At 44.4% G+C, this 18,686-nt stretch overlaps 1 protein-coding gene across 6 annotated transcripts in view; it reads right to left on the bottom strand.

Moving 5' to 3' along the window:
- The window catches only part of METTL22 (methyltransferase 22, Kin17 lysine), a 209,018-nt gene that overhangs the window by 38,847 nt on the left and 151,485 nt on the right, over window positions 1–18,686 (bottom strand). For all 6 annotated transcript variants that reach the window (XR_014450768.1, XR_014450769.1, XM_083153385.1 and 3 more), the window contains one exon: window positions 6,532–6,582. Coding sequence is in view for 4 of the 6 variants with exons in the window: in XM_083153385.1 (XP_083009511.1) it covers window positions 6,532–6,582 (51 nt within the window). In the remaining 2 variants the exon portion in view is untranslated. The remainder of the gene's footprint in view (window positions 1–6,531; window positions 6,583–18,686) is intronic.

Here is an 18,686-nt window from a genome sequence, read left to right on the forward strand (position 1 = left end):
TATCCCCTGGAATTTATTTTCATTGTCCGCACTGCAGCAGCACTGAAACAGTGTGGCAGCCAGGCAGACATGGTGGGCTGCCCGGCTGTCTTCAGAGCAGGTCCACTCCATGGTTGTTTGAAATCTCACACCGGGCCGCTAGCCAATAGGAACTGGAGGCCCAGCAGCCAATCAGGAGCATAATATGTAACGGGCATCTCAGTGTGTGGTATATGTATCAGGGTTCACAAAAACGCGCTATATCGCGTATTTTACCCGAAAACGGTCCCCGGGGACTCAGATTTTAAAACTAAAGGGGTCCCCGAGGACGCGCTGTACTAAACATGTGAGCCGCCGCCGTGAGCCACTGCGAGCCAATCACAGCAGCGGCCGCCGGGACCCAATCATTGAATAGAGGCCGCCCGACAGCCAATCACTGTAGGTTTTGCTGCACACCCTAAAGCCGCGCGCCCTGCATTTTGAGAGCAGGTTACCGAGTCACTGTGCGTCCCCCTCCCGCCATGTAAGTTCATTCCACTGCTGAGAGGGGGGGACAGGATGGGATGCAGATGTAACAGCCGCTCTCAGCAGAGTAGATGAGCGGGCTGTCAGGGTGGTGGGGGACTGGATGTGGCTAAAGCAACTCAGAGCAGGGTGTCAGCTATTCCAGCCACATCCAGTCCTCCGCCGCGCTGATAGCCCGCTCACCTACTCTGCTGAGCAGCATGTCGACATGTTTTCCAGCCTTTGGGAAACGACACCCCCCCCTCCCCGTGGCAACAAGCAAAAAATGCCCCCCCCTCCACTGTGGCAACGAACCTAAAATGCCTCCCCACCTCATGGGGCAATCAGCATAAAACACCCCCTCCCCTGTGGCAACCAGCATAAAATGCCCCCCCCCCCCCCCCCAGCATATAACCCCTGCAAGGAGCATATAACGCCTAGCAACAAGCATGTAGGTAAGCAGCACTTATGTGCTATAATAAATACTGTAAATAAAAATCACTGTACTATAACGTGTACTAGGCATAACGGTGTGCGCTGTAATGTGTACTGGGCATTACGGTGTGTACTATAATGTATACTGGGCATAACGGTGTGTGCAATAATGTGTACTGGGCATAACGGTGTGCGCTGTAATGTGTACTGGGCATAACGGTGTGTGCTATAATGTGTACTGGGCATAACGGTGTGTGCTATAGTGTGTACTGGGCATAACGGTGTGTGCTATAATGTGTACTGGGCATAACGGTGTGTGCTATAATGTGTACTGGGCATAACGGTGTGTGCTGTATGGTGTACTGGGTATAGCGGTGTGTGCTGTAATGTGTACTGGGCATAACGGTGTGTGCTGTAATGTGTACTGGGCATTACGGTGTGTGCTGTAATGTGTACTGGGCATTACGGTGTGTGCTGTAATGTGTACTGGGCATAACGGTGTGTGCTGTAATGTGTACTGGGCATATCGGTGTGTGCTGTAATGTGTACTGGGCATATCGGTGTGTGCTGTAATGTGTACTGGGCATATCGGTGTGTGCTGTAATGTGTACTGGGCATAGCGGTGTGTGCTGTAATGTGTACTGGGCATAGCGGTGTGTGCTGTAATGTGTACTGGGCATAGCGGTGTGTGCTGTAATGTGTACTGGGCATTACAGTGTGTGCTGTAATGTGTACTGGGCATTACAGTGTGTGCTGTAATGTGTACTGGGCATTACAGTGTGTGCTGTAATGTGTACTGGGCATAACGGTGTGTGCTATAATGTGTACTGGGCATTACGGTGTGTGCTGTAAAGTGTACTGGACATTACTGTATGTGCTGTAATGTGTACTACTATGTGACCACACCACTTCCCCCCCAAAAAACATGCCCTAAACTTTTAGCGCGCGCCTTCGGCGCGCAGTGTCCCTGTTTTCATGTTTATATCGTTTCCAGTATATATGTATCTTTATGCGAGTGTGCCAATTGATACTTCCCCCCCGTCCCACATGAGCCATGCTGGGGAGAAGGGGAGAGGAGGCTTTATTCCGTTGGGACCCAGAAAAGGTCCGGTAGGACCCCAATTTTTAGAAGTGAAGGGTCCCCGGGACCCACTTTTTTGGGTGGTTTTCGCGAACACTGTGTATAATGGGCATCACGGTGTGTGGCATATCTGTAATGGGCCTCACAGTGTGCGGCATATCTGTAATGGGCATCAAAGTGTGTGGCATATCTGTAATGGGCGTCTCAGTAAGTGGCATATCTGTAATGGGCGTCACTATGGCCCTTATTCTGGTTGGTGCGGTCGAGCCGCATATGCGGCTCCGACCGCACCAGACGAATCCCCGCCTACAAGACGGATCGGCACGGCCGTCCGTACACGGACGGCTGCCGATCCGCATGAAAATGGCGGGGCGTACGCCTCCACCATGTTGGGAGCTGCCCCCTGCATTCGATGGTCGATGACCATCGAAGGCAGGGCCGCACGCTCCCCCCGCTCACGCAAGCTTAGAGCACACGGACAATCGTCCGTGTGAAAGCTTGTATTGGGGCGGGCAGCTGACATCCGGCGATGTCAGCTTTCCGCCCCCATCACTGGCGTCATAGCCTCATTACCATGCATACGCCCCGCGTTTGCATGGGAACGCCCATGAAACGCTGGGCGTATACATAGGGTAATGAGGCTATTAAGCCCCTCACACCCCTATACGCCCCCTTTGCGGCGTCTAAATTTTTTACTCGGCGAATTCCCCTGCACATGCGCAGAGTGACCTCTGCGCATGTGCAGAGTGTAAACATCGGCGGTACGGCCGCACGCGGTCCGTACCGCTCAGATCAAAATAAGGGCCAATGTGTGGCATATGTGTAATGGCCATCACTGTGTGCAGCATATGTGTAATGGCCATCACAGTGTGTGGCATATGTTTAATGGACATCACAGTGTGTGGCATATGTATAATACCTGTGTATGGTGCAAATCAAGGGGTAACGTCAACGCATCTAAATATTTTTTGGGGTAAAAGCTAAAAAAGTTCCCTGACCCCTGGTGTAAAGTGTAATTTTATCACTGAAGTCCTCTATTTAAAATGTCAATCAGCCATCCTGTGACTAAGCAGCCGATATCAATATGACATTTTTACCAATCCAGGCAACTAACATACATACAACAATCCAATCAACAGAGGCCAGTAATGGGCATGACCTTCCACATTTACGGTGCTGGCAATTTATGCTTATGTGTAATGCAAAGTGCATTCAACCACTCTGCAATGGTTATAAACTCCAATATGGAATACACTGTGCGTTCCACTTTCTGGAAATGGCATCTTTGGCTAATGAATGAATACTGGTGTGGAACGCCAATGTCCGCGCTCATTATTCCAATAAGTTGCTGTAAATGTGACTCATCTGCTAAGAATAGTGTGCCCAAGACATGCAGGCAGATGCATACACTTCCACTCCCACTGAAGCACTGTGAATGGTCACATACTGTACACTGCAGCTAACCTCAGCAAGCTGCTTATAATCACTGCAGTGATTAATTCCCCCCTTAAGCAGCCCATACGCGCTGCTATGAGGGCGTGCTTTCCGTGCTGTACTAGCACGGATCACATTGCATTGCATTGCCTGTGCACACGTTGTGCATGCAATGCGATGCAATGTGATGAAACCTAAGTACAAAAAGTATGTGCAAGCACATACTTTTTGTACTGTGCGATGAGGTGCCGCGGGAGCGCGCACCTCAAAGCACACATCGGAACAGCACGCATAGCAGCGTGTATGGGCAGAATTAGAACTATAAGTTCACTCTATTGGCGGTGTCGCTGTTTAAACGACAGAAGTGCATACAAACGGAACAATATTGGTTCCAGATATCATTCAGTGACGTCACCAGTTATGCAGCTCTGCGCGCAGTCACTGATGATACAGTCAGATTGAGCTGCATGTACAGACAACATGGGGGGTTGTCGCTACACAATAGACATTTAAAAAAATATATCGCTAAGAAGGGCCCTTCTAAGCGATAACTTATCTAGTGTGTATGGGGCTTTGTTACGTCTGAGGGGTGACTCTGGACTTGAGCTGGAGTATAACGGAAGCTGGGTTCTTTAATAAACTTGGACTGCACATAGAGTACAAAAAGTCTGTGGAGGAACCCCTCACAGGGAAAGATGGAGTCTCTGGAAGATTAGATGAGCCAGGGATGAGAGGTTCACATAAAGGCAACAGCAGGTATCTGTATTTAGAGCAGATATTGATGTTTGTCTCTCTGACTGGTGACTTGACAGCTATAGTGAGGATGAAGAAATGCAGGTACTAATAGCAGGTAGATAGACCAGCAGGTGCAGAAGGCAAACAGAAAACCAGGTATTCTGATAGGGGATGCAATGTCCCGGATTGGGCACTAGAGGGAGTCAGGATGCAGGTGGTGAGTTAGCAGTAGTACTAGGAGAGTTTGGAGAGCTGCTACTCATAGGACATCATTGTACTGGCTGACTTCTGGCTCTAGTCTCAGTGTATAGATAGTGTGTATATAGGTGGAACCTGTGGGTGATAGGTTGTTGCAGGATGATGTCAGAATAACCATTCCCGGATTGGTTGGTGAACTCCTGGGAATCAAACCAATATGGCCGCTCCCATGTTGGAGACACAAACAATGTTTGATGTGCATGTGGAAAGGCCTGAGGCCTGTAACAGAGAGAAGGCCCAGTGCTGGGAATTTGTGAGCAACAAGGCCACAGTGGTACCCGCCGAGATGACATCGCAGGAGAACTGACCACACATTCCCGGTGCCAGCCGGACAACGTGAGACCGCAGCGCTGACCTGGATTACAGTCTCTGAGCAAGCCTGTCCAAGCACCTGGAATGGTGATGAGTAGGTCTCAAACCCTGAGTCGTGACAGGCTGTAAAAACTAATTACAACTGAAAAAACGGCTTTCAATTTTAAATTCAGCAACTCCAAAATACAATAAATTAATTTAAACACCTTTAAAAACTACACTTGTATTTTTTGGCTGTATAAACAGTGATACTGGTGAGATGTTATCCAGTTAAGAGAAAAATCAATTACCTTATCCCTTTGCCTGACAGGATATGGCAGCCCGATCATGCACAAAACTGTTTGCTGCCACATTGGGTAGCAAGCATTTTCTGCAAATATGGCAATGGGCTAGCGAAACCAAGGGTTGAAGATAGGGTGCAAACTCTTCGAGTTATTTATAAAAAAGGAAAAACAGAAAAAGGGAAATTGTGCCAGATACTTTGTGTTGCTGATATCAGCAGTCACCCCAGAATTGTATCACCCGTGTAAATACAACTTTGCTTTTATTTGGTCACAGAACCCCAATCGAATTCTAGCTTCTGTGCAATTTATAGCAGTGAATGCATTTTCCTATAGATTAATTCATATGACCAGTTGAGCACATGAGTAGCAAGCAGCACATCAATGCATCAGACTGTTATGTTATGTGAAGGAGGACATTAGATTATGGTTGCCAATGAAGCAAATAGTGCATTGTCACATTGCTTCTAAAATTACTTGGACATTTTGAGCCATTGGGCAAAATTCAGACTTAATCATAGGACAAATTTGTTCTCAAATGTAATATGCACAGAGAGATTGAGAGAGAATTAGATTTGGAAATTATTTTGTTTCTGTGCAGGGTAAATTCTGGCTGCTTTATTTTTACATTGCAATTTTGATTTCAGTTTTAAAACACCCCACACAAATATAACTCTCTCTGCACGTTACATTTGCCCAATCTGCAGTGCACATGGTTTTACCCTTTTTGAAAACAATTTTGTCCTGAGATCAGGTCTGAATTAGGCCCATTGTTAGGATTCTGTATGTAATTGCCTCCACTTCTGAACAAATACCGTACCATTTCAGAAATGAGCATTTGTAACATACACAAACACCTGTTCTTTTTGTCTACATAGGAGTCTATAGCTGAGCACACAGTATGCTAGTAATGTTTTGGAGGGATACGGTCATTAGGTCTACAGCAACTAGGTCGACAGGCAACAAGGTCGACATGGGTCAAGGTCATGAGGTTGACACAAGCATTAGGTTGACATGGGCATGGTCGACATGAAGTTTTCACAGATTTTTGAGCCGACATGTGCCGACAGGTGGTATTTCATGCCCTACCACCCACTAGGGAATGGTAGGAGAATAAAATAGCATGCCGAGCGTAGCGAGGCACAGCACCCGAAGCATTGTGAGCGAAGCGATGCGAGGGGATGTGCTGCACTTCAAACTGTGTCCATGCCGACTGTGTTGACATTCGGGTCTAAAAATCCCCATGTCGACCTATTGACTGTCGACCTTGCCCATGTCGACATAATGCTTGTGTCGACCTAATGTCCTGTCGACCTAGTTGTTGTAGACCTAACAACCCACACCCGTTTTGGAATGGTATCATGTAAAAGTATTTATTTAAAAAGACAGGGATATAATCTGATAATTTAATGTAAAAAACCTTGACACACTAGGTGAAGTTAGCTTGCATGGAAACATTTGTTTCACAATAATAAGAAACATGCATCATGCCAATTTGTACAGTATAATTACCTTTACAGAATTGGTTATTCCAGTCTAATTCTCTCACTTTCACTTGCCCTCCTGTAAGAAAACATGAATAAAAGGAAAATGTTACTTTAGTATACAGTATGTAACAGGTGAGACATGTATAAAGACAACAGACAAAATCAGTCATGTCCATAGGCGAATCTAGAAATATGGTAATGGGTGGTCCCAGATTTAAGTACAGTATGAATCAGCTCACGCTCCAAAAAGGGGTGTGGCCTTGTGTGAAGGGGGGTGGCGGCACTCCTGCAAGACACTCCCCGTTTGTTTCGCCCCTGTAAGGGCATGCCCAGGGCTCTATGAGCTGCTGGCCATGCCCCCAAATGAATTTATATATATATGCGTATGCCCCCATCTTCATTGCACCTCTGTGATCCCCCTGTCCCCCTTGAGCCTCTAACCCACATGCACCTTTTCTTCTCCTTTTTACCTCTCTGTTAACCCATCTCCCCTGTACCTCTTCTTTCCCCTGGCGGGCAGTGCGGTGGACGTTAGGCAGCAAGCTTGCATCAGGCAGGCAGACTCCTGACGGGCGGGCGAGAGAGGGTAAGGCAGTTTATCTACCACGGCTGGGTCCTTAACTGCAGCCTGATATTCCTCATATTGATGGCCCGGGAGCAGTGAATATCTAATTAGCAGGGACCCGACGCAGTGCATATTGAATAAGCGGGTCCCCGCCTGTGCATATCTAATGAGCGGGGGCCCGCTCATTGGATATACACGGGGCGGGAACCCGCTCATTCAATATGCACTGCGCTGGGTCCCCGCTCATTAAATATGCACAAGCAGTGACCTGTTCATTGCTGCTTGAGCGGGACACAGCTCATGCATATCTAATGGATGGGAGCCCAGCGCAGCGTACAGTGCCCAGCGGGTGCTTTCGCTGGACTTGATCGGCCAGGCGGTCAAATGGGTGGTCCGGTGCACCCCCGGACCACCCCCTAGATTCGCCTATGATCAGGTCTGATAGGAGGGACCTTCCTGTTTCAAACAAATAACAATAAGTACCCAATGCCGCATTTGAGAATTATAGCTAAAGTAGGTACAAACTACAAGATATTTTGTATTGATATGCATGTTAACTGTATCTTGTCTATCTAATCGGTTAGCCACACCAGTTTGAATGGATTAAATTATTCTGAATGCCATCTAAGATCAAATTCAAATGCACTGAATCAATGTATCAAGAAAAAGCGGATCATGTATATGGACATGTTTTTATATTTGAACATTGTGATTCAAATCTTTGTTGTTTTTAATGTGTATGGTTTCACTGTAAAAAAAATGCCAAAGACGTCTATGAATCTAGGTGGTTTACGGTCATCGTGCCCTTATACCTTGGTACCTATATCTTTCTTTCCTCCACTAATAGAAGGGTTTATCTGGAGGTGCTTTTCCCATAGCACTTAGTAAGGGTAGTATGTTTTTGTGTATATTATAGTTATAATAATGTGCATATTGGCCATTATTCAGATCTGATCGCACTACAAATTTGTTCTCAAAATGGGCTAAACCATGTGCACTGCAGGTGGGGCAGATGTAACATGTGCAGAGAGAGTTAAATTCGGGTGGGTGTGTTGAAACTGAAATTTGAATTGCAGTGTAAAAATAATGCAGCCAGTATTTACCCTCCACAGAAACAAAATAACTCACACAAATCTAACTCTCTCTATACATATTACATCTGCCCCACCTGCAGTGCACATGGTTTTGCCCATTTTGAAAAGGAATTTGTACTGTGATAAGATCTGAATAAGGGCCATTATCTAGTGTGTGAGCGCATTATGGGGGAAATTTACTAACATCCCAGAATACAGCCGATCCCGGGTACGAATTTTTAACATTGGTGTCTATGATGGGAACAGCCCAAGTTAAACTTTAACATGGGCTTCTATGGAGCCATGAAGAGTCAATCAGCTGCAGAGCTCTCCAAGAACCTGCTGTTGATTGGCTGGGGGAGGATCCAGTGTATGACATTACCGGCAAATCCACTAGTTTGGGGTAGAACACACTTGCGGCTCCTCCAGTTCATTATGGGTGGAGGGGGGTGGTTCCACTCCTCCAGGGTACCGACCTTGGCTGACAAGTGAGGGGTTAATGCTTTGGCCAGGGGAACCTAAATAAAAAGTTTCCCCCGGGTGTGGAATTAGCCTGCTGACTGTTTAGGCCTGCTGGTTTTCAAAATACCCCATATTTTGGAAACCAGGACTGGCCCATGAGCCTGGTGCTGGTTATAGAAATATGGGGGGACCCTAAGTTCCACCCCCCTGTATTTCCACAACAAGGACCATGCTTAATGAGCCTGGGCTGGTTTTTGCTGGGTGGGGGGACCCCACAATTTTTTATATATTTATTATTTTTTTTACACATGGAAGCCTGCACAGATCTGACTGATTTGTGCAGGCTTCAGCCAAATACACCTGGAAAATGAGGATTATTTTGCAGGTGTATTTTCGGGACAATTACTGGTCATATTGTACCTATGGCCCGGTAGTAAATTTGGAATCACCATTTGAATGAATGGTGAATTCCATTCATATTATTTTGATGGTGTATGCATTCATATTTTGAAATACAAATACCCCTGCAAAATAATACAAATAGCCATATACTCGCCTTAGTATATTTGAAAATCCTAATTTACGTCTGTTTATGGCTATGAATAAGGAGCATCTGTAGCATTCACATTTTAGAAATTTCCCCCTGTATCATTAGTGACAGTCCCATGTGTCTTAATGATATAGTTCAGTGTGTATGACCTATATCGTTTGAGCAATATCGTTGGGCCCGCTAGATCGCTCAGCACACGTCGCTACACAGCGATGTCCAGTGCTGAGTGATTTGTCACGGCCAATGTTCTCCGTTGAGAACACTAGCGATCTGACTACATTTATCATGCATGCATGATCTACATCGCCTGGCGATAGCGATGCACGGGGTTGCGCATCACTATCGCTATGGCCCCTACACGCGGAGCAATGTAAAGTAATTTTCTAAACGATCTAGTCAAATTAAATCAGATTGCTTAGAAAATTACACAAAATCGCTATGTCTGTGTAGGCCCCATTACTGTGAAGGTGCAACACAGTGATAAACAAGGATAAGCTACAGAGATAAACATTTTACAGGTACAGTAATTGTTTAAGTTTAACAAAAATTATAGAACTCACTAATCTTATTATGTCTCAATGATTTGTAGATTGCATTGAGAAACAATTATTCTAAGAAGTACTTGTATACTGACTTCATGCTGATTTAATTACCTTTTATATTCTGTTTACTGTGCATCATGGAAGATTTCATCTCTTTCCATTACCCAAGTAACCATTCAATTCAAGTAAACAAAAACAACAACAGACGTTTGTCTTTCTTTATGCTTGCTTACTATGTAACAACAATAATAAAAATCTTCGGTAATATACCCGCTTTGTCAAAGACACACCAATCAAATTACAGTACACGTCCATGTCTATGTACACTGTTCTGTGGAAAGAAAAACTATTCTATGCTAAACAACATAAAAATAAACCATAGTGTGTAATTGTGTGCATGTACAGGTGTTTAGGATGGACCAGATGGGCCAAGTGGTTCTTATTTAGAAACATAGAAACACAGAATTTGATAAGAACCACTTGGCCCATCTAGTCTGCCCCTTTTTTAAACATGTTACCTCAAACCATATTTGATCCTTATTTTTTTGTAAGGATATCAATATGCCTATCCCAAGCATGTTTAAATTGTACTACTGTATTTGCCTCTACCACCTCTGATGGGAGGCTATTCCACTTATCTACTACTCTTTCTGTGAAGTAATTCTTCCTCAAATTTCCCGTGAAACTTCCTCCCTCTAGTTTCAGTGCATGTCCTTGTGTTCTGCTGCTCCTCTTCCTGTGAAGAATGTCTCCCACCTGGACCTTGTTAAAACCCTTGATATATTTGAAAGTTTCTATCATGTCCCCCCTTTCCCTTCTCTGCTCTAAAGTATACATATTAAGATCTTTTAGTCTTTCCTGGTACGTTTTGTGATGTAGGCCATGCACCATTTTAGTTGCCCTTCTTTGTACAGTCTCTAATGTATTTATATCCTTCTGGAGATATGGCCTCCAGAACTGAACACAATACTCTAGATGAGGTCATACCAATGACCTATACAGTGGCATTATTACTTCTTTCTTTCGACTGCTGATACCTCTCCCTATGCAACCAAGCATCTGACTTGCCTTCTTCATTGCTTTGTTACATTGCCTACCTGCCTTTAAGTCCCCTGAAATAGTGACACCTAGATCCCTCTCTTCCTCAGTAGTTTCCATTATAGTGCCATTTATACTATATTTAGTCTTTGGATTTTTGCAACCCAAGTGCATGATTTTGCATTTTTTGGCATTAAACTGTAGTTGCCATGCTCTTGACCATTCCTCTAATCTTCCTAGATCATCAATCATTTGTTTTACCCCTCCTGGTGTGTCTACCCTGTTGCATACCTTTGTGTCATCTGCAAAAAGGCACATTTTACCCTCAATTCCATTTGCAATATCACCAATAAAGATATTAAAAAGCACTGGTCCAAGTACAGATCCCTGGGGTACTCCACTTGTAACCTTTCCCTCCTTTGACTGTACTCCGTTTACTACAACTTTCTGTTTTCTGTCCTGCAACCACGCTCTTATCCATTCAACTATCTTAGAATCCAATCCCAAGCTTTCAAGTTTATTTAACAGTCTGCGATGTGGGACAGTGTCAAAAGCCTTACTAAAGTCTAGATAAGCTACATCTACAGCCCCACCTTGATCTTTTACTTTAGTCACCCAGTCAAAAAAGTCAATAAGATTTGTTTGACATGATCTTCCCCCAGTAAACCCATGCTGTTTTGGATCCTGTAAATTGCTGGTTTTGAGATATTCTAAAACTCTTTCTTTTAAGAGTGTTTCCATCAATTTCCCTACTACTGATGTAAGGCTCACTGGTCGATAGTTGCTTACCTCTTCTTTGCTTCCACTTTTGTGCAGTGGGACTACATTCGCTGTTTTTCAGTCCTCTGGGATTACTCCAGTAGCTAGTGACTGGTTGAATAATTCTGTTATTGGTTTTACCAGCTCCCCTTTGAGCTCTTTTAGTAGCCTTGGATGTATCCCATCTGGCCCCATTGATTTATCCACTTTCAGTTTTGAGAGTTCTGTGAGGACTTTCTCCTCTGTAAATGTACTTGTTTCTCCCTCAGTTTTCTGACAATACTTGCAACTTAATTGTGGCCCCTTCCCCTCTTTCAGCAGTGAATACTGAGCAGAAATAATTATTAATATTATCTGCTATTACATTGTCCCCCTCAAGAAAACTTCCACTCTCTGTCTTTAGTCTTATTATCCCACTTTTTGTTTTTCTCCTTTCACTTATATACCTAAAAAAAGTTTTCCCCCCTTTACCCACTGATTGGGCCATTTTCTCTTCAGCCTGTGCTTTTGCACCTGATTACCTTCTTAGCCTCCTTCTGTCTAACAAGATACACCTCTTTGTCCTCATTCTTCTGCGTCTGCTTAAACTTCTTAAAGGCCAACTTTTTTGCTTTCACAATACTTGCTACTTCTTTTTCAAACCACAATGGCTTCCTTTTTCTTGTGTTTTTCCTAACTCTTTTGACACAAAGTTCTGTTGCTTTTAGAATTGCACTTTTTAATTTTTCCCACTTATCCTGCACTCCTTCCAAGTTCCTCCACTCTGCCAAAGAATCCCTTACAGAGTTTCCCATCTCTACAAAATCAGCCTTCCTAAAATCTAACATGTTTTTGTGTGCGATGAGTCAGTCTCTGTCTTTATTTTGAACCATACTGCTTGATGGTCACTGGATCCCAGGTTTTCACCCACATTTATGTCAGATATTCTGTCACCATTTGTAAGTATTAAGTCTAATATTGCGTCCTTACGAGTGGGCTCCCTCACCAATTGCTGGAGGGATGCTCCTTGCAAGGAATTCAGCATGTCCCTACTTCTGGTGGAACTTGCAACAGGCAGCTCCCAGTTTACATCAGGTAGATTAAAGTCTCCCATGATTATCACCTCTTCTTTTAATGCCATTTTATTGATGTCCTGCCATCACATTCTCGGTTTTCCAAATGTAATAATAAAAAACTTGAGAACTGTTCTCTTCCCATTTCTCTCCTCAGTCAACAAATCCACTGATAGAAGGGTAGATGTATGAAGCAGTGATAAGGGAGGAGAAATGAGCCAGAGGAGAAGTGGCCCATGGAAACCAATCAGCTGCTCTGTATAATGTTATATTATTATAGGAGAATGTCCTGCTTAGGAAGGAATTTGCAGTAATGGGGGCTTCATGATGTTAAGATCAGGCCCTGTCCCCCAAAGTGCTGCTTAGTCTCCTCTCCGGCCTTCTCCTGGAGAGGAGACTCTAAAAGTAGCTACGCCTGTTATGGCCTGTCCATTTTATGTGTCCATTCCGTCTGCCATATCACACAGTGGGGCAGATGTATTATAGCGGCGCGATAATACTTCCTGCTTCGCCTCATTAGCGAGGCGAAGCAGGAAGGGACATCAACAAGATGTATTAACATCTTGTCTGCCGAAGCGGGGGAGCGCTAACTCCCCCCTCCGGCGATGTCCCCTCCTGGAGATAGTGCATCAGTTTAAACTGATGCGCTGTCTCCTGTCCCCCAGCGGCTGGACTGGGCATGCGCGGGATCTTGCTGTTCAAGCGAGATACCCAGCGCAGCCCACAGCTAACAGCAGGGACAGCGCTGTCCCTGCTGTTTAGATAGGGCTTCGCCAGCCTGCTGCTGGCGAAGCCAAAACCCGACAGCAGGTGGAAAAGTGAGCGGCCGGCAGTGGCGGATTCAGGGGGGGGGGCACCCGGGCACGTGCCCCCCCTGTCATTCATTTTGTAGATGAGGACCAGAGCTTTCCAACGAGCCCAGCCCCATGTCTCTAGCCCCCCGGGAACCGGAGATATCGCCTGGCAAAGCTGTAACATTTTTTCCCCATAGGATAATATGGGACCCGTCAATTCCGACCCCCACCCGGTTCCGACGGCTGCCAGTTCCCTCCCTGGCATCACAGGAGCTTGTGGTTGATGTCATTCAATTCCAAATCGCTGGGCCTTCAATATGGTACCAGGATGGTCCATATAGGTCAATCGGTTCCAGAGATATAGCGTGTAAATCGATTTTTTTTTTTTTATGTAATTTCATGGCTGTTCATGTTCTTTGAGGGCAGATTACTCTGTAACCAAACTCACTGGACCAAAATCATTCAAAGCCCACTCAAAAGTTCTTCAATATGATACTTGTCTCATGTAAATGGGTCAGTTAGTTCCGAAGATATATAAATGAGATAACTGGTTAAAGGGGGGGAGGGGTGGTTTTCTCTCCCCCTCACACTAGAAAATGCAGGGACTAGGCTGGTGTAAAAGGGGCCAACCTGGGAATGCATTTTCTGGTGTGAAATGGGTATTATTTCAAATAGCTGGGACCTGCAGTGCTCGAAATTCAGCCAGGCTCTGCCACTGTCAGTGGCTATCACTTCTGCCTGGCGGCGGCTGTCCCCCATTTACCACGAGCATGTATTCCCCATTGGCAATGAGCATGTAATCCCACATGGCAACGAGCATGGAACCTCTGGCAATGAGCATGGAACCCTTGGCAATGAGCATGTAGATAAGCAGCACTTACTGTATGTAGCATAACTTTTAATAGGCATTATGGTGTTTGGCATAATACATAATGGACATTATGCTGTGTAACTTAACGTGCAATGGACATTATGGTGTCAATGTTTAATGCGCGCCTTTGGTGGACAATGTCCCTGTTTATGAAGCGTATTGTGAATTTTGTCTTAATCTGTGTGGCATTATGTGAATTCTGGCTCAATCCGTGTGGCATTATGTGAATTTTGTCTCAATCCGTGTGGCATTATGTGAATTTTGGCTCAATACGTGTGGCATTATGTGAATTTTGGCTCAATCCATGTGGCATTATGTGAATTTTGGCTCAATCCATATGGCATCTTATGAATTTGGCTCAATCCGTGTGGCATTATGTGAATTTTGACACAATCCTTGTGGCATTATGTGAATTTTGGCTCAATCCATTTGGCATTATGTGAATTTTGGCTCAATCCATTTGGCATTTTGTGAATTTTGGCTCAATCCATTTGGCATTATGTGAATTTTGGCTCAATCCATTTGGCATTTTGTGAATTTTGGCTCAATCTGTGTGTTATTATGTAAATTTTGGCTCAATCTGTGTGGCATTGTGTGAATTTTGACACAATCCATGTGGCATTGTTTGAATTTTGGCTCATTCCATTTGGCATCATGTGTAAGGGGCAAGTATAATGGGGTCTAGTATTTTGTAGCATAATGTGTAGAAGTTGTATATGGTGTTGTACACTCCACTCAAGGACATGCCCCCTGTTGAGTGGCCACACCCCCTTTTCCAGAGCGCGCCTTCGGCGCGCGCACAACTACATCCTTCACTTTTGTTGCCATGGTGGGCCTATTTTTAATCCCATTGCCACCCTCTCTCTGCCGCTCTCTTAGCATGTACACTGGCACCACTAACACTGGCCCTCACTCACCTAAACCCTCTTTTATCATGGTGCCCCCCCTGTCATTTTATCCTGGATCCGCCCCTGGCGGCCGGTCATACATTCGGCCTGCTATCATTTAGATAGCAGTGCCGTTATGGACAGGGGCGCATCCCCGGGCTCCTTCATACACGGGGGAGAAGCGGTATCAGTGCACATACCGTGCGCTGATACCCCTTCTCCCCCATATCGCCCGGTCATACATCTGCCCCAGTGCGTGCTATTTTTCATTCAGTAAATCTATTTTTAAAAATACCTACTCTCTTACATCTCCACCCATCTCATTGCTTCCTCACATAACTGGCTTGATTTTAATTTATTCTGTTCCTCCACTGATCACTAGTGTGATTCACACTGTAGCTTTACATAGAAGCAATAATAACTGAAGCCATTCTGGAACCCAGTAAAACATTTATTGTGAGGGTATTAACGGCTTTTATGGTGTTATGCACCTGCTGTGCCACATAAGACCAAATGCACTTGAGGTTATAAAATGCTGGAGAAAATTGTCTCTAAAAAAGCGAAGTATAAATTGCAATAATATTTCTTTTTCGCTTTGTTAATTATCCTACTGGTCCTGTTGAATGGAAGGATAGGTTATCTGCATCTGTTAACCAGCTTAGTCAACTACAAACTACACGCATTATATGTTAGGCTAGCGTAAGACAGACTTTCAATATTCCTCTCAGCAGTCTTAGGGCAGTATTCAATGAGAATACTCGGCACGTGCAGCGAATCCGGTTTAGGATTCGCTGCACAGTCGCTGTGTTCCTGAGGGCTGGAGCATTCGCTGCCAGCCCTCCCTGTCGCCCTATTCAATGCCGCAGGGGCTCGCTGTCCCTGATGGCGATTCTTAACCCCTGCAGCGAACGCTGCAGAGAGCTGGGGGACGGCAGCAGGCAGGGAGATGGATGCCTCCCTGCCTGAGCCGGACACTGTGGGGCAGAAGCAGGGCTGCTGGGGAAACAGGCAGCAGAAGCTGCCCCCCCGGGAGAGCTGGCAGGGGACTGGGCTAGGGAGCCGCTGCACTGCTCACGCTCATGCATATGTAATGATCGGGAGCAGTGTGAAGTGAATATATGAATATCTAATGAGCGTCTCTCGTTGAAAAACCACAGTAAATTGTGGTGACTATCAGACGGCAAATTGCGGTGACTATAAGATGGTGAATTGTCCATCATTCACTGTTCGCCTTCGGCGAATAGTGCACGTTGAATAGGGTGAATTCGTAGAACATGGCGAATCAGCCTCATTGAATACTGCCCTTATAGTTTACTGCAAGTAAAGAAATATATTATATTCGGTCAGGGATCAAAACAGATACATTTCCCTTACCTCTTGCTAAATATACAGGGCATTTGTTACATACTGTAATGCACCAACAAGGTCAGCCATTATGACAGGGTAGTATACAGTAAAAGATTTTTATTAAAACTAGCAAGTTCAAAGAGTATGGCGACAGATGTGTTTTACACCCAAAGCATGCTCAGAATGACTCTCATATACATTGCATTTAACATTTGATGCTGAATGTATTACTGCCATAGACTACACTATTCTTTAGGATTTTGCATAGCAACAAAATTTATAGGAATAAGTCATTTTACATAAGTATTTACAATACCATATATAACCACAAGATGCTATTTCGGTTTCAGCCTATAAAATTATATTGACATATATTTGGAAATGCAAGGCTCCCCACCTGGCATATTCAAGACAGGATGCGGTCGTATTGTTGACCAGACTTAGGTCGACAGTCATTAGGTCGATACCGTTGGGTCGACAAGCAACAAGGTCAACATGGTGTAAGGTCAACATGGTGTTAGGTCGACATGGGTTTTTTCACTGTTTTTTGAGCCATGTGCCGACATGGTATTTCATGCCCTACCATCCACTAGGGAATGGTGTGAGAATAAAATAGTGTGCCGCGCACAGCGAGGCATCGTGCCCGAAGCATTGCGAGCGATGCGAGGGGCTGCGGTTGACTTCCAACTGTGTCCATGTCGACATTCGGGTAAAAAAACAGTGAAAAAACCCATGTCGACCTTGCGACCTGTCGACCTACCCCATGTCGACCTAACACATTTGTCGACATTAAACCATGTTGACCTAGTCCCATGTCGACCTAGACACCTGTCGACCTTCACCCATGTCGACCTAGAACCCTGTCGACCTAAGTCTGGTCGACCATACAATCCACACCCATTTAAGACTGACCAGACTTAAAAAGCAGGGTCATGACAATAATATATTGTAGAATCTACGTTTACTTAGGATTATATGCAATGATAATTCACATTCACAGTAGAAAGGATATACATGTAAGTGTAACCATAGAAATATATTTTTTTATTGCATTTTGTAGTTTATGCTATTTTTATGGTTAGATTTACATTCATATTCCTTTCTATTTGTAATGAAATTTTGGGTGAAATGTAATAGGGTGAGAGAATCAGAAAGTGAGAGATTTGGTAAGAAATCTCCAATATTTTAAAGAGGCAATCATTTACACTGCAAAATCAAACTGGTTTTGCAGTGTAAATGATTGATGCTTTTAAAAAAAAACTGGAGATATCTTACCAAATCTCTTTCTGATTCTCTCACCCTATTACATTTCACCCCTTGTTTAATTTTGCATGTGAATGAACACTGCCTATAATACTAACTAAATGTATGTTCTACAATATATTATTGTCATATACCATTATTTGTCTATATGAATTGACAATCACAAGGCAGCACTAATCCAAACACAAATTACGTACCTCAAACGAATGTAGTCATTCATTCAAGTGCAGAAGCGAGCTGATACACACAAAGACTTTGCAATTGCACTTGTATACTCTAAGAAGCAGGGTGATCTAGCAGTACTACGTTTACCAACTTGCAATTATGCATGTTTAGTGGCCCAACACAGTTACTGAATGTTATTGACCAGCATAAAAGCCTTGGGTGGTTTTGGGTGCACTTTCCCCACTATTCCCTTCCCGACCTCTAAAGGACTCCCAGAGAGATATGTCCTTTAAGTGATCTGTCTCTGAGGAAGCCGCCGAATGCTGACAAGGCGGAGAAACGCTTAAGCCAAGTGATTGCTGGTACCAGTTTCTCACAAGTAGTGACTTGGCTGTGGGCGGACCCAGGTGTAAGGAAGTGATCTCTAAGATCCAGTAAATTGCCGGGAACTAGGAGCCCTTTGCCTTATCCTCTATTGTATTCACCAGAGTACATACCACCTTGGAAACCATTTTCTATGGAGAAAGAACTGAACTGTGCATTAAGGATGTGGTAGATATATCCTCTCAACTGCTTTGTGGTAGATGTGGTAAATATACCCCTCCAGCTGCTATACCTCTATGCTAAAAACTGTCGCAACTAACCTCTGAGCTGCTTACACCAAAACTATTGCATTAACCCTTGAGCCACCTGTACTTCTACGAACTGTGCTATATTCTTCTGCTATAAACCATCCAGCTATTAAATAATTTAATACTATTTGCTACTAACTATCCAAAGAGCCACATTTCATTGTAATATAACATCTGACA

This window comes from Crinia signifera, chromosome 7 (assembly GCF_055691185.1).
Source record: "Crinia signifera chromosome 7, ASM5569118v1, whole genome shotgun sequence".
Taxonomy (NCBI): Eukaryota; Metazoa; Chordata; class Amphibia; order Anura; family Myobatrachidae; genus Crinia; species Crinia signifera.